The sequence below is a fragment of the Brachyhypopomus gauderio genome, unplaced genomic scaffold (genome assembly GCF_052324685.1).
Source record: "Brachyhypopomus gauderio isolate BG-103 unplaced genomic scaffold, BGAUD_0.2 sc85, whole genome shotgun sequence".
Lineage (NCBI taxonomy): Eukaryota > Metazoa > Chordata > Actinopteri > Gymnotiformes > Hypopomidae > Brachyhypopomus > Brachyhypopomus gauderio.
Window position 1 is genome coordinate 576,597 of NW_027506906.1, and position 14,062 is coordinate 590,658.

General features: G+C 43.4%; 1 protein-coding gene across 5 annotated transcripts in view; it reads left to right on the top strand.

Moving 5' to 3' along the window:
• lrrc4ca (leucine rich repeat containing 4C, genome duplicate a) overlaps positions 1-13,533 on the top strand; it is a 196,083-nt gene extending 182,550 nt beyond the window's left edge. For all 5 annotated transcript variants that reach the window (XM_076991759.1, XM_076991758.1, XM_076991762.1 and 2 more), the window contains one exon: positions 11,229-13,533. In XM_076991759.1, the coding sequence (XP_076847874.1) occupies positions 11,282-13,225 (1,944 nt within the window). In that variant the 5' untranslated portion in view covers positions 11,229-11,281 and the 3' untranslated portion in view covers positions 13,226-13,533. The remainder of the gene's footprint in view (positions 1-11,228) is intronic.
• The last annotated feature ends 529 nt before the right edge of the window (positions 13,534-14,062 follow it).

The following is a 14,062-nucleotide window of genomic DNA, read 5'->3' on the forward strand; positions in this document are numbered from 1 at the left end:
TGTGTGTGTGTGTGTGTGTGGGGGGGGTGTGAGTGTGTGTGTGGGGGCTGTGTCTGTGTGTGTGTGTGGGGGGGGGTGTGAGTATGTGTGTGGGGTGTGTGTGTGGGGGGGGGGTGTGAGTGTGTGTGTGGGGGGTGTGTGTGTGTGCGTGTGTGTGTGTGGGGGGGTGTGAGTGTGTGTGTGGGGGGTGTGTCTGTGTGTGTGCGTGTGTGTGTGTGGGGGGGGGTATGAGTGTGTGTGTGGGGGGGGTGTGAGTGTGTGTGTGGGGGGTGTGAGTGTGTGTGTGGGGAGTGTGTGTGTGTGTGGGGTGTGTGTGTGTGTGTGTGTGTGTGTGAGCTCTAGATGAGATGACTGAGTCTGAAGAGGCCAATCGGAATTAGTATGCCTCATTTACCTGGAGCAGTCTACAGGCAGACTGTTCACCTCTCTCTCTTTCTCTCTCTCTCTCTCTCTCCCCCTCTTTCTCTCTTTCCCTCACCTGACAATAACTTTTTAGCAGCAAGAGGAGCTTGTAGGCCAAAGAACATGATAGTTAATCATCTATTTAACTGTCATGTCTGAAGCATTATACACATTTTCTGTTTTCTTTACCTGGAACCCTGTTGTGGAGAAAATTGCCTTTAATTATATTTCTAAATTACAGATTTATTATAGTTTTACTAGAGTTTTTCCAATCACATTTTCTAGCTTGGATGGATTTTTTTGTACTGAATTTGACCAAAACATTATGTGTCATTCAAATAAATGTGCTTAAAATTCAGTTGTATAGTTTTTAGAACTGAAAACTTAAATACAGTTTGATGCTATACTATACTATACTATACTCTTTTTGTGTCTCTCTCTTTCTCCTTCCCTTTTCCATGTTCTACCACATGTCTATAAATATTATATTTAGAATTTACTTTTAGATATACAATATAGCTTCTTTTAAAATGACATATGTAACTAAATATTTTCTCCACGTTTAAACTCAGAGGGGAAACTATGATTAGAAATGCATCTTCGTTTTTATATCACAGTATGCATTAAGGCCAGCCGGTGTGTGGTATTACTCTATATGATGGGCGTCTCCTCAAGGGTGTGTGTTTCCTCAGGAGCAGATGGATATTCTGATGATCATAAAGTGGATTTTATTTATCCATTTACATTTTTCCCTTCTGTGTTTGTGGTTTTTCTGTTGCCAACAGACTCTCAGGGGCCACTTTTCAAAATCATTTTCTGCACTGTAAGTGTCACTGCTAAATGTTTTTTGTTTTTCTGTTTTTGTCTTTTTCTGTCATGCTTTCACTCTGTTCGTCTTTGTTCTCTCTCTACACATATTCTTCTTTCTTGTCTCTCTCCTTGTAAGAGTTTTGACCCCTTAGATGCATTTATCTGTATATATTTAGCAATATACATCTTGTCTAATTAAGGTTTTAAGATCTTGTTTTACTCTGTGAAATTGTTTTACTCTGTGAATGAGAAAATTCTCCATTATTCCACTATATCATACCTTCAGCCCTTCTCTTGACACAATGACACAGTGTCAGTTGGAGGTTAGAGGGACCATGGTGGTACCAGGATAATCAAGACCATTTTGCTCCAATGTATCTTAATCACGCATGCTGACCAGTGATGTCACCTCTCAAGGGGTTGGCATGGCGACCAAGGACAGGAAGCTGAAGATTGATCGCTAAGGGGACACAGATCAGCAACTTTGATTGGTTCATTGTTAAAGTGGGCGGTGACAGCTAGTCCCTGAGGGGCAGAGGTTTGTCAGATTTTGTGCAGCTTAGGTTACTGTGTATTTAGTGATAAACTATGGCCAGATTGCATACTCTACAGACAATGGATGTCATGCATACATGAATTACAGAATTGTAATACATAGCTAGACACCAGATGGCCACTCACTGCAGTGGTAATGGCTGTTGTACTGCAGTTTGTCAGTTTGTTTATTTATTTATTATTTTCCCTAGCCCAACAAATGTATGTTGTTTTTATTAATTAGTTGTATTAGAGATTTATTATTTGATGTTTTATGGCATTTTAGATGCACATTGTTGTTTTGTAATGCTAGGAACTAATATCATAAATGTAGCTACCTTCCCCATTACAAGTGTTCAACTGGAAAAGGTAATATATGAAGTGACCTAAAAGACTTACTGTGTGATCACAGACCCCCTACTTTTACTGTATTGGCAGCAAAGTGCCAAAAGGAAACAGAACACATGCTGATGTGATCTTTAGTAATCCACTCAGTCACACTTGGTTTAGTTTGTACTGCTTGCAAAATTTGCATCTTCTAGCAAGTGGTTCACTGTGTGTGGAGAGAGAGAGAGAGAGAAAGAGAGAGAGAGAGAGATAAGCTATGCCTGTAGGCACATAAGGCTTCACATGTGGTAAAACCTTCCTTAACAGGCATCTCTGCCATTTTATTTCACCCTGGTTCCCCCTTAATTTCACTACCATAAAAGCCGTTTTTTTCTAGGAGCTGACCTGATACTCTTTTGCATCTTATTATGTGGTTCCAAAAATGCTCTCATATAGCTGTAAACAGTCATATCTGAAGGTCTCTCTCTTTCTCTCTCTCTCTCTCTCTCTCTCTCTCTCTCTCTCTCTCTCTCTCTCTCTCTCTGTCTGTCTCTCTCACCTTCTCTCTCTAAGGCAGCTCAAAATACATTTGTACCGATGTTCAAAAGATCCTACACAGATCAAAGGTGAACTTATGATAAAATCACAGACTGAATACAGATTGAGGATAAGCTGAAAAGCTTTGTTCAGTCTTCTTTTTGACTTCTTCTCCTTCTATTTCTTCTATTTCCACTCCAGTCTCCCTTTCCCAGAATGACATATTTGTAGGTTAAGGGAATAGGGACAGATTTTTTTTCTTTGTGAGACGGGACTGTAGACAGAAACAACTCTATCATGCTCAATTTCATGGTGGACAGTGTCTCCTGGTCCCTGTCGGTGACTTCTGCGGTCCTACTGGGGTGCAGTAGGTGAACTCTAGGAGACCCGGCACATACTGTTTCTAAAAGAGATTTGCGCCTATCTATTCCTTCATCATAACGTCTCGTGTTCTAGCCGACAGCCTTCTCACCTTGTTTCATGTCATGTCCAAATATAAGTTGTTGTTTTTTCCTTTTTGCCCTGCTCTGCCATATCCTACTACACTACTTTTTACACGTTTTTTACACTACTTTTTACATGTGTTTTTTACACGTGTTTTTACACTGCTCTGCCATATCCTACTGCACTACTTTTTACACGTGTTTTTTACACTACTTTTTACACGTTTTTTTACACTACTTTTTACACATGTTTTTTTACACTACTTTTTACACTGCTCTGCCATATCCTACTACACTACTTTTTACACGTATTTTTAACACTACTTTTTACATGTGTTTTTTACACTACTTTTTACACTGCTCTGCCATATCCTACTACACTACTTTTTACACGTGTTTTTTACACTACTTTTTACATGTGTTTTTTACACGTGTTTTTACACTGCTCTGCCATATCCTGCTGCACTACTTTTTACACGTGTTTTTTACACTACTTTTTACACGTGTTTTTTACACTACTTTTTACACTGCTCTGCCATATCCTACTACACTCCTTTTTACACGTGTTTTTTACACTACTTTTTACATGTGTTTTTTACACTACTTTTTACACTGCTCTGCCATATCCTACTACACTACTTTTTACACGTGTTTTTTCATGGATGTAGCATGACTCCTACATGTCACATTTGCTCCTCACACCTGCCACTACACGTTTGGACTGCAGTTCCCAGAATCCTCCTGTTGATCTTTGTCAGATCTGATTCCCCTGTCTACTGATTTCAGCTGTTCTCCATGTTATGTTCTCCACATAAGCTTGTGCTGTTGTGTCCTTGTGAAGTCTCGCCTCAGTTCCCTCTCGCATTTCTAAGATGTGTGTTTCATTTGCTCTGTCTATTGCTACCTTTTTTTAAACCTTTTTTTCTGTTTCTCGAGGTTTTTTGTTTTTTTGCTTTTTTGCTGGTTGCTCTTTGCCTGGTTTATTGTCTGTCTGTAGCTGACCCTTGTCTGTACTAGATATTGCTTTTGGATTGCCCTCTGGTTTTGTCTGTCTGGCTTTCATTAAACTTTTTTCTATATTGTACGAACCTGCTCGACTCTGGTTTTGAAACCTAGCCTGACAATACGTTTCTCCTGCCTGTCTCTCAGACTTCCTTTGTGATGAGTGTAAAACTGTACTGTACAGTACTATAATGAGCTGTACTGTACAGTACTATAATGGGCTGAACTGTACTGTACTGAATGATTTTAGGGCAGGTGATTTTCATTACACTACTCCTCACTTCTTGTAAGACTTCTTGAGAATTCTGTTTCTTAGATACACTCACCAGACACCAGAAATTAAGCATCTTGTAGTGTGTTGTTTGGAGCGCAGATAATCTATTACAGTGCTCAGTTTGTGTTAGCCATCCTTAAGCTTTTCAACAATAGTCAGTTTTTGACATATGGATTACTACTGGCTTGATATTGTGTAGCAACACTCATAAATGTAAAACTATCAGCAGGTCCACACCTCTACCTTGTCACTCCCCATGATAAGGATCTGTTGTCCTCTGGTCAAAATCTGTCCAGTGAGGAATTGGCTACAGAGTGATTGATGACTTGTCAATGCCAACACAAGGCTAATGTACATAAAACTACACTTATAAAATGCACCTGTGAGATAGAAAGGTAACCGGTGTGTATAAGCGTTTGTAGGTAGGGTGTGTAGGCAGGTGTTAGAAGTAGATGTAGAATAAATCCATCATAAGGACCATAAACTTTATTTACAAGTGTACATTTTATTTGTGTTATAGAATAATGTAATATGGCTGAATGAAATGTGCAAAAAAATCTCTTTATCTAAAGACTGTTTGGTTAGAAACAGATCTCAGTCCACACTATATGTGCTGTTGTGTTCTTGGCAGATAAATTAGGCACCAACTGTGTGCCTGGCATGATATCAGTTGATCAGCACGATATTGATTTTCGTATTCTGAGAATGCACCAAAAGATTGTGTTTTCATTCCTGGTGCCAAATAGCCTTTGTGTTGCCTCAGTGTGGACCTCCCTGGATCACCTCCCCTCTCTGGATCACCTCCCCTCTCTCCCTGGATCACCTCCCCTCTCTGGATCACCTCCCCTCTCTCCCTGGATCACCTCCCCTCTCTGGATCACCTCCCCTCTCTCTCTGGATCACCTCCCCTCTCTCCCTGGATCACCTCCCCTCTCTGGATCACCTCCTCTCTCTCCCTGGATCACCTCCCCTCTCTCTCTGGATCACCTCCCCTCTCTCCCTGGATCACCTCCCCTCTCTCTGGATCACCTCCCCTCTCTCCCTGGATCACCTCCCTCTCTCCCTGGATCACCTCCCCTCTCTCTCTCTGGATCACCTCCCTCTCTCCCTGGATCACCTCCCTCTCTCTCTCTGGATCACCTCCCCTCTCTCTCACACTCGTATTTTACTTTGGTTGCAGGTGTATTTCACAAGCTGCGTGACACACCTGAGCAGTAGTTCACCTAGAGGCTGTGCTGCTGCTGCAGGTGGCCTAGTGCATGAAGAAACCCCCTCCTATTAATTCTGCTCTGTGAGGCTCCATATTTTAGCTCCTGCTTTGAAACCAATTGCAAGTCCATGAAGCTAAGGGTCGAGCTGTTATGGTTTATAGATGCTGTCCAGCAAACTCATGAATTTTGCACCAGCAGCCCGGGGTGCAAGATGAAGTCTGCGGGGCAAATCCGAATCTGGCTCTTTCTTTTCTCCAAATCTTCTAAAAACCCTAAAAACCCTGCTGGCCTAGAGCAGCAGGCCTGGATCTCACACCTGCTTCAGAACCTGGATGCTGTAAGTAGCAAAGACAGCACCAGCAGCCATGTCTTCCAGCTGCAGCCTTGCTACTGTTTTTGTCTGAACCATCAAGGTAATTGGCATGTGTGGCCCTGCTGACATCTGCCCGTATGCTGCCAAATGTCTGTGTGTCCCGTGTCTCCCACAGTGGATGAATCAGGACAACATAATGAAAGGTTTTTGTTTTTTTTTTTCATTCCTCTGCAGTTTCGTCACAGATGTCCAAGACCTTTGTCTCATTTATGGAAGCAGGTAGTGAGAGGTTTTCCCTCCTGTGGTTTGGCCATCCATTTGTACTTGGGGGAAATTAACATATTAGTTTTGCTGATGTGACCATTTGTTATTAAATTTTTTAAAACATAAAATCAGCATTCAGAAGTTCATAACAATGCACTAGAATTATGTGATCAGTTCTACTGAAAAGAGACGATGAAGCTATGGGAAAGACATTTCAAGGTGATGAAGAATATTGTCAGTATGTGAAGAGAGCAGCTTGATGATGAAGCTATATCCACATGATCAATCTTCTGTATGGAAGAATAATCAGCATGAAAAATGGTTTCTCAAATTGAGGGGTGTGGAAATTGTTTAGCTATTTTAAAACTGTCAAGGAACAGATAAGTCAAAGCAAAATGTGGAAAATAAGTGCACAGGATCTTTTATTTAGACATATTTAGTCTTGCTAAGAGTCTTAATTTCAAGCATTCTTGAGTTTTCATTCAAATAAAACATCCACCAACCTTTTATTAGAAACACAATGTAGGTGTCCAGCTAGTCTTGAGCTGTTACTATGCATGATTTGTAAAGTAAAGTAAAATTCATTTATATAGCACTTCTCACAGGCACAAGCCACAAAGTGCTTTACAACGGAAAATAAATAAGATAAAAAAATAAAAACACAAAAACACACACTATAAAACAAATAAAATACAGTGCACAAGGTCAACAGCTGCAACCTCCACCACTAAACGCCTGCGTAAAAAGGAAAGTCTTTAGCTGTTTTTTAAAAGTATCCACAGAGTCAGCTGATCTTAAATGTGGAGGAAGTGTGTTCCACAGTTTTGGAGCAACCACCTTAAACGCTCGGTCTCCACAAGTCTTTAGACATGAGCGTGGCACAGACAGTAAACTCAGGTTGTTTGAGTGATCGCAATGAAGTGTAGGGGTGAGACAGGTCAGCGACATACACAGGAGCTGTGTTGTGTAGTGCTCTGTATGTTAAAGTTAAAATCTTGAAAATTAAATCTTGTGTTAAGTTAAAATCTTAAAATCTTGTGTTAGCCATCCTCGAGGTCCTCACCAGTGGTCAGCTTTGACCACAGGTCCATTATTGGCTGGATATTGCTTAGATAAAATAAGATGAACTTTATTGATCCTCAAGGGGATATTAGCTAAATTATGGGTAGACCATCACAGATCTGTGATACTGACACTTTTAAAAATCTGCCAAGCTGTGTCTGATAAGATTCCAGCAAGTTAAAAAGTGTTTGTGTGTGTATTTAGTTTGGCTCATTTGAAATTTTGAAACATTAGAAATGCAGTATCTAAAAGAAAATGAAAAAAGCGAAAATATTACGTGTATATACACTCGTCAGTTTCTCTGACCAGTGTCCAATGCTTTATTGCTGCTCTTGCTGTGTTATGTTGCCTTTTATGATAATGAAATAGTGTTGTTGAGATTGAATATAGAGCCCCTTTGTGATGAGGTCAGAGGTCATCCCCATCTCAGAGCAGGTCGATGGACCCCTATAACACAGGAACACTTACACTACACAAAACATGAAGATGCATCTTGGATTCTGCGAATAAGGGGGCGACCGCCAGAGCAGATCCAGCAATTGTACTGTTTAGAAGGGCCCTTGAGCAGACGTGCGTAGGGGAGCTGGCTCTTCTGGACCAGAGGTCAGATGTTTCTACAGGCCTGTAGACGTGGGTGGGGCTGCTACCTGCTGCCTTCACCACACTGTTGCTTGCGTTACCCAAGCGCTACTGTGAGCTGACGTGAAAGGCCCGCGTGTGCCTGCATTACTGCCGGCTGTGGAAGGACGTGAGATTTACTCACGTGAGATTCACTCATCCCTGCGTATCCTCTGGTTCTTTTGAGGCTGCTCTCTTTTACAGAGTTTAAGGTTTTAAAAGAATTCATATTCATGTTTTTTATCATTTTTAATCTTATTCCCTCTCCTCTGCTAAGTCCAGATTTGTCAGCCTCATTGAGGTTTCTACACACACGTTCCTACTGGCTTCTCTTCAGATGTTTGAGGTTTCTACACACACGTTCCTACTGGCTTCTCTTCAGATGTTTGAGGTTTCTACACACACGTTCCTACTCGCTTCTCTTCAGATGTTTGAGGTTTCTACACACACGTTCCTACTCGCTTCTCTTCAGATGTTTGAGGTTTCTACACACACGTTCCTACTGGCTTCTCTTCAGATGTTTGAGGTTTCTACACACACGTTCCTACTGGCTTCTCTTCAGATGTTTGAGGTGTCTACACACACGTTCCTACTGGCTTCTCTTCAGATGTTTGAGGTTTCTACACACACGTTCCTACTCGCTTCTCTTCAGATGTTTGAGGTTTCTACCCACACGTTCCTACTCGCTTCTCTTCAGATGTTTGAGGTTTCTACACACACGTTCCTACTCGCTTCTCTTCAGATGTTTGAGGTTTCTACACACACGTTCCTACTGGCTTCTCTTCAGATGTTTGAGGTTTCTACACACACGTTCCTACTCGCTTCTCTTCAGATTCCATGAACATTTGTAAGAATGTAAAACTTAAACAAGGGAAGAATCATTTTAATAATTTATTGTTAGCATTAGTAGTAAAAGTATTGTAGTTGATAATAATAATTATACTACTACTACAACAAAACTACAACAGTAGCAGCAGCAGCAACAACAACATCAATAATAATAATAATAACAATAATAACTAGAAAGTGTGTTTGAAAATACGTGGAACACACGTCCTTGATTCCTTTACTCAATAACATTATTACAACTGCACTGGCTTAATTAAGTCTCTTTTCTAATGGTTTTCTACAAGGTCTAATTTGAAACAATTAGCAACAATACTGTATGACAATGTGATTTCCAGTGATTCCTGTCAACAGTGCTGTGGTCTCTTGTAGACACACGTGTCTTCTAACCCCCAGGCTCTCTGAGTTTTTAAGGGACCCATTTTCCAATTACAGGATAATCATCTGATTACTCTGTGGTTCCTTTAACAAAGTGGCACTCAGTTGGTGAGGAAGAGGTGCTGTTCTCTTACAACACTGATAGGCACAATGGCTGAGCTCTGACTCTACACAACATGTGCAGCATTAAGCAGCTCCCACACCAGTCCTAACCATGCAGTTATCTGCCAATACCGCCATGCACACATAGATGCTTTGTAATACAAATGTATACTTAAATGTATACACAACCTACTGACTGAACAAATGAGAAAGAAACAGACTAATGGTGCTTATACATTTCTCTCTGTCTCTCACCTCACTCTCTCTCTCCCTTTATCTCTCTCACACTCACACACACCTTCGTGCAGCGTACCGGGAAGCCCAGAACACACTCTCAATTGACAATTACACATACACAAAGGCAGAGGAGTCTGCAGAGCACAGAGCCCATCTGAAGTCCCGACCACACACTCTGCCACACACACACACGCTGCCACACACGCTGCCCCACACACACGCTGCCCCACACACACGCTGCCCCACACACGCTGCCACACACACACGCTGCCACACACACACGCTGCCACACACACGCTGCCCCACACACACGCTCCACACACACGCTGCCACACACACACGCTGCCCCACACACGCTGCCACACGCACGCTGCCCCACACACAGGCTCCACACACACGCTGCCACACACACACGCTGCCCCACACACGCTGCCACACACACACACACGCTGCCCCACACACACGCTGCCACACACGCTGCCCCACACACACTGCCACACACACACGCTCCACACACACGCTGCCACACACACACGCTGCCCCACACACGCTGCCACACACACACACACGCTGCCCCACACACACGCTGCCACACACACGCTGCCCCACACACGCTGCCACACACACACACGCTGCCCCACACACACGCTCCACACACATGCTGCCACACACACGCTGCAACACACACACATTGCCACACACACGCTGCCACACATGCTGCCACACACACACTGCCACACATGCTGCCACACACACACGCTGCCACACGCACACTGCCACACACACGCTGCCACACACACACTGCCACACACACGCTGCCCCACACACACGCTGCCACACACATGCTGCCACACACACACGCTGCCACACATGCTGCCACACACGCTGCCACACACACACACTGCCACACACATGCTGCCACACATGCTGCCCCACACACGCTGCCACACACACGCTGCCACACACACACGCTGCCACACACACGCTGCCCCACACACACACTGCCCCACACACGCTGCCACACACACTCGCTGCCCCACACACACTCTGCCACACACACGCTGCCCCACACACACACACTGCCACACACACACACTGCCACACACACACTGCCACACACACACTGTCCCACATACGCCTGTGCCGCTGCTCTCGATTCCCAAACCAGTCACATCCGTGCCTCTGAGCATCTGTGAGAGTTGTAATCAGAACTCTCCAGATATGTTAGCTTGATTGAAGGACTGCGAGGTGGCAAGTCCCAGAGTTATTTATGACCCCCCAGTCTGCAAAAATAAATCAAGCGCCACTAGCTGACATGCTGGCCTGTATCTCTGCCAGGGGACGAGAGAGAAGAGGAAAGCAGGACTCACTATTAAGCTTCTGCTTTGTGTGGATAAGATAGAAAGTGGTGTGGGAAAACTCCCAGCACACATGAAATGCTACTGGATAAAAACCACACTGCTAAGGTCAGGTCAACCATGGAGCATGTCTGTGAGGAATTTTATATCAGTGTTTTGAGATTTACTGGGTTCATGTTCTCAGAGACTGTATAAACTGCAGTGGAGGATCTGTGAGCGTGTGTGTGTGTGTGTGTGTCCGTATGCCTGTCGTAAATATATTTGCGCATTTCATATTTTGTGTGTTTCAATAATAGCATCATGTTAATAAAACAATCCTGCCTTTTAAATTAAATCAATATAGACAAGGTATGTGTAGTACACTGCATTATAATGTGAATATGATAAACCTTAAAACTAAGAGTAGTTTTACACATCCTTTATAAGGAGCTTTTGAATGAATATGTCTTGAATGACGAGTGAAATGGTTTTACACTCTAACTAACCCACCTCCCTCTCATTTTCTCCTAGGTTGCCCACTACAACGCACCCCTAAGAGTGGACTGCCAGCTTACGAATTATGAATGTTGAACAAGATGACCTTCTCCCCACTGCAGCAGATGATGAGAGGTCCTAGGTGGAACCGGGCCTTGTCCGATCCATTGTTTGTGCTGTTGCTGGCCTTGCAACTGCTGGTGGTGGCTGGTTTGGTTAGAGCTCAGACCTGCCCATCTGTCTGCTCTTGTAGTAATCAGTTCAGTAAAGTCATCTGCACACGCCGTGGCCTGCGAGATGTGCCGGACGGCATCTCCACAAACACCCGCTACCTGAACCTTCAAGAGAACCTGATCCAGGTGATCAAGGTGGACAGCTTCAAGCATCTACGGCACCTGGAAATTCTGCAGCTCAGTAAGAACCACATTCGTAGCATTGAGATTGGAGCCTTCAATGGGCTGGCCAGTCTAAACACACTAGAGCTGTTTGATAACAGATTAACTACAATCCCAAATGGAGCTTTTGAATATCTTTCCAAGTTAAAGGAGTTATGGCTAAGAAACAATCCCATTGAGAGCATACCATCTTATGCCTTCAACCGAGTGCCCTCACTGCGAAGGCTGGACTTGGGTGAGCTGAAAAGGCTTTCATATATTTCCGAAGGTGCTTTCGAAGGCTTGAGCAACCTGCGTTACCTGAACCTTGGTATGTGTAACCTGAAAGAGATCCCCAACCTCATCCCTCTGGTACGTTTGGACGAGATGGAGATGTCAGGGAATCAGATCTCAGTTATCCGGCCAGGGTCCTTCAAAGGCCTCGTCCACTTACAGAAACTGTGGATGATGCATTCTCAGATCCAGACCATTGAGAGAAATGCTTTTGATGATCTTCAGTCACTTGTGGAGCTGAATTTGGCTCACAATAACCTCACTCTGCTCCCCCATGACCTCTTCACACCCCTGCACCACCTGGAGAGGGTACACCTGCACCATAACCCCTGGAACTGCAACTGTGACATACTTTGGCTCAGCTGGTGGCTGAAAGAAATGGTACCAGCCAACACCAGCTGCTGCGCTCGCTGCAGTACCCCTGCCAACCACAAGGGGCGCTACATCGGTGAGCTGGACCAGAACTATTTTCACTGTTATGCGCCTGTTATCGTGGAGCCCCCGGCCGACCTGAACGTGACGGAGGGCATGGCCGCGGAGCTGAAATGCCGTGCAAATTCACTGACTTCAGTCAGCTGGATTACACCCAATGGATCTATCATGACACACGGAGCTTACAAGGTGCGCATTTCTGTGCTTAATGATGGGACGTTGAACTTTACAAATGTCACAATGCAGGACACTGGGACGTATACGTGTATGGTTAGTAACTCAGCAGGCAACACCACAGCCTCTGCTACTCTAAATGTGTCCTCAACAGAAAACAGCAGTTTCAGCTACTTCACCACAGTGACGGTGGAGACGATAGAACCATCCCACGACGAAGGACACACTGTTGTACAGCAAAAGGGGGGTCCTACTCCTTCTTCTGGGGTATGGGAGACATCATCTGCCCCTTCACCCACCACAACCACCACAGCCCGGATGACGCTCTCCACCAAAGTCACGGATAGAACCTACACAATCCCAGTTACAGCACCAGGCGACGGTTCCCTCAGCACCCTGGATGAAGTGATGAAGACCACCAAGATCATCATCGGGTGCTTCGTGGCCATCACCCTCATGGCAGCAGTTATGCTCATCATCTTCTACAAAATGCGCAAACAGCATCACCAGCAGAACCATCACGCACCAACACGAACCATCGAGATCATCAACGTGGATGAGGATTGTGTGACAGGTGGGCCGACGATGGAGGGTCACCTGACCCTACCACCCCTGGAACATGAGCACCTGAACCACTACAACACCTACAAGACTGCATACAACCACGCCTCCACCATCAACTCCATACACAGCTCCGCGCATGAACCTTTGCTTATCCGAGCTGGTTCAAAAGACAATGTACAAGAGACCCAGATCTGAACACTTTTTCTTAATGGGGATTAAAAAGAAAACTGGAGCTTAAAAAAACTTGAAAGGAACACTATATGACATTTTGAATATTAAGATGGGGGCTCAGTTAGCTGAAGACATGGCAGACCCATGTACAAACAAACAAGCAAATGATGAAGGCAATTGAATGACAGTGGGAACTAGTGAACTAGTGAACTAGGGTACGTTAATGGATTCAAAGTGTCTTTACTTAATAGAAGTTATTTATTTAAGAAAAAAAAACTATTGTGGATTATTCAAGAAAAAAAATGTATTCTGCAATTATTTTTTCAGCAATTCTTTCTTCATGGTCATATATATGTGTGTATATATATATATATATATATATATATATATATATATATATATATATATATATATATATATATATATATATAATTTTAAGACTGGTAAGGCTGGTTGGTTTACTAATATGCTTTGAAACTCCATGTAAATCCTCAGAATATTCCATTCTATGTGATGACCTAGTCAGTCATCAGCACCTCAATCTCATATAATTTCCTCTGGGTTGTTTTATTTTTACATTATCCAAACCATTTTAGAAGATTCTTCATCACGTCTTCACTGACCAAATGTTAATTTTAGTGCTTTTTAATTTGGTGCTTGTTTAGAGCTGGTCATGTTTGGGGTTGAATGATTTGGTTCATCAATAATGAAATCTGATAATAGCATTAAGCGTGCCCCTCAACTATATTATATTCAGGTGTGTGGTTGGCTTTGCCAGCACTGGATTTTGGACATAGTGTATTGGAAATGTGTGCTCATTTAAAAATAGGTTATCTTATATGAGATAATTTCACCCTTTAT